The sequence below is a fragment of the Trichosurus vulpecula genome, chromosome 1 (genome assembly GCF_011100635.1).
Source record: "Trichosurus vulpecula isolate mTriVul1 chromosome 1, mTriVul1.pri, whole genome shotgun sequence".
Classification (NCBI taxonomy): Eukaryota; Metazoa; Chordata; class Mammalia; order Diprotodontia; family Phalangeridae; genus Trichosurus; species Trichosurus vulpecula.
The window spans coordinates 277372235-277374228 of NC_050573.1; the positions used below are offsets into that span (position 1 = coordinate 277372235).

The 1994-nt window shown below is 40.1% G+C and overlaps 1 protein-coding gene across 1 annotated transcript; it reads right to left on the minus strand.

The window, feature by feature from the left end:
* Positions 1 to 410: 410 nt before the first annotated feature.
* LOC118833190 (60S ribosomal protein L35-like) lies at positions 411 to 861 on the minus strand. Its single transcript, XM_036740577.1, has one exon. The coding sequence runs from the start codon at positions 815 to 817 to the stop codon at positions 446 to 448; it is 372 nt and encodes a 123-aa protein (XP_036596472.1). The 5' UTR covers positions 818 to 861; the 3' UTR covers positions 411 to 445.
* Between the last annotated feature and the right edge of the window lie 1133 nt (positions 862 to 1994).

Sequence of the window (1994 nt, forward strand, 5' to 3'; positions counted from 1 at the left end):
TTAAAACATTTAAGACATAGTTTCTTCCATTGAACCAGATTCTTTCTGTTCACCTACTTTTCTTTGGGACCAAGAGAAGTGCTCTGACATTGGTATGTGGTGAAGGAGAGAGTGGTATTATAGTATGTCATGCACTGTGTTAAGCACTATGAGAAGAGAGAAAAGTCAGAAACCCATATCCATCTGAATACCTGATTTTCTTACAGGAATAAACTGGCTCATCTAATGTTTTGTATTTTTTTTTAATAAACTTCATGATCTGGTCATAAGCAAGCTAATCATTTTATTTTTCCTGGTTTCAGCCTTATGGTGAGTGTACCATTGCAAATAAAACAGACAGGCATTTTACAGTGGTGTCCATGTCTCGAATGGCAGCATGTTGCTAACAACATTTCTTTTTTTTTTTTTTTTATAATAATTTCTTTTTATTGAGCACCTTAACAAATCATGCCTTAACAGCAAATTTCCGAAGGGGGTATAGGCGTTCCTTCCTCTGCTGTTTTTTGGTCTTCAGGCTTTCTTCGTGCTTATTAAGCCTGCAGCGCATGGCACGGGTCTTCTTGGGCCTAAGGTCCAGAGGCTTGTATTTCTTGCCCTTATAGAATTTCCTGAGGTTCTCTTTCTGCGTCTGATTGATGACAGTTAGGACTCGGGCAATAGATTTTCGGACAACTCGGATCTTAGATAGCTTGGATGCAGCTCCTCCAGTGACCTTGGCCACTCTCAACTGGGAAAGTTCCACCTTTAAATCATCCAACTGTTTGAGGAGCTCCTCCTTCTTCTTCCCACGAAGATCCCTGGCCTTGATTTTTGCCATGATCGCCGATCAGACACACCGCCACCGCCTCCGAGGGGAAAGAGGAAGGGGTAGGGCAACATTTCTTTTTTTGTAAGCCAAAAAAATACCTGATGCATTTGGGGGCAAGATGTGAGGTTTATTAGTCAGCCAGAGGACATAGTTACTTCAAAGTAAAGGTATTTAATAAAATAACGTAGTCAGAACATTATTAACCCAGCATTTTCTCCATAAACTTTACGTCTATTCTCCTATAAATATGAAAACCATCAATAGGAATAGTTGACACATGTGATACATATCATGGAGGAACACATATATAGAGACTATATGTGACTAAGACACACACACACACACACACGCAGGACAACTCAGGACTCTTACACTGCAAGGCCACTAATGTCGTACATTGATGTCATCACCGTGTCCCGGCTGGGCCTGCTTCCTACTGGTCCTATGGGTTACTGCTGGTTGTTAATAGGCATAGATTCGTTGGGTATGATGATTTGGGGTTTCCAGCTTCTGATTTCAGCTAAAGGTTTCATAGGAGGAAAGGGATCTGTTATCGCTCTTTTAAAACCCAGAGACTTTTCTGCTACATCTCCTTTTATAAAAGCAAAAGCTTTAACATATCTAGCCACCAGACTGAGGAAAGCCCTTTTGGCATAAAGCGTTACTACATTGTCTTTTTCTTCTATAAAAAATGCTAGTGGAAACTGATCAGACAAAAAGCATCAAGAAAAGAAGCCCAGACAGGAGTGTTAAACTCCTCCTACGGAGGTAAATGAGTTCACCTGAAGAGTAAGTGAGAATGGCTTGCTCTGGGCATAAAGTGTATTTTCTTCCTATAAAAGTCTATCTGTTTCTATTGGCCTTGGTCTAAATGAACATTTCCTCCATGATTATAGAGTATCACACACCATCAAGATGGTACCTCCACATGTTTAGTGTGTCTTTGACTGCTAGTAGCCTCTCTCATATTACATAGTTGTTATTGTTGTTTTCTGCATCAGTCAACTTGAGGGATGAATATATACATGACTAGGACATGTGGCATGATAACATGACCTTTATGGGACAATTGAATGTGTTGGTCTCCACCAATCAATTAACCAACAAGCAATTATTACATGTACATAACATGCCAGACACTGTACTAAGTGCTAAGGAAATAAACACAAAGAGTTACTGCCCACAG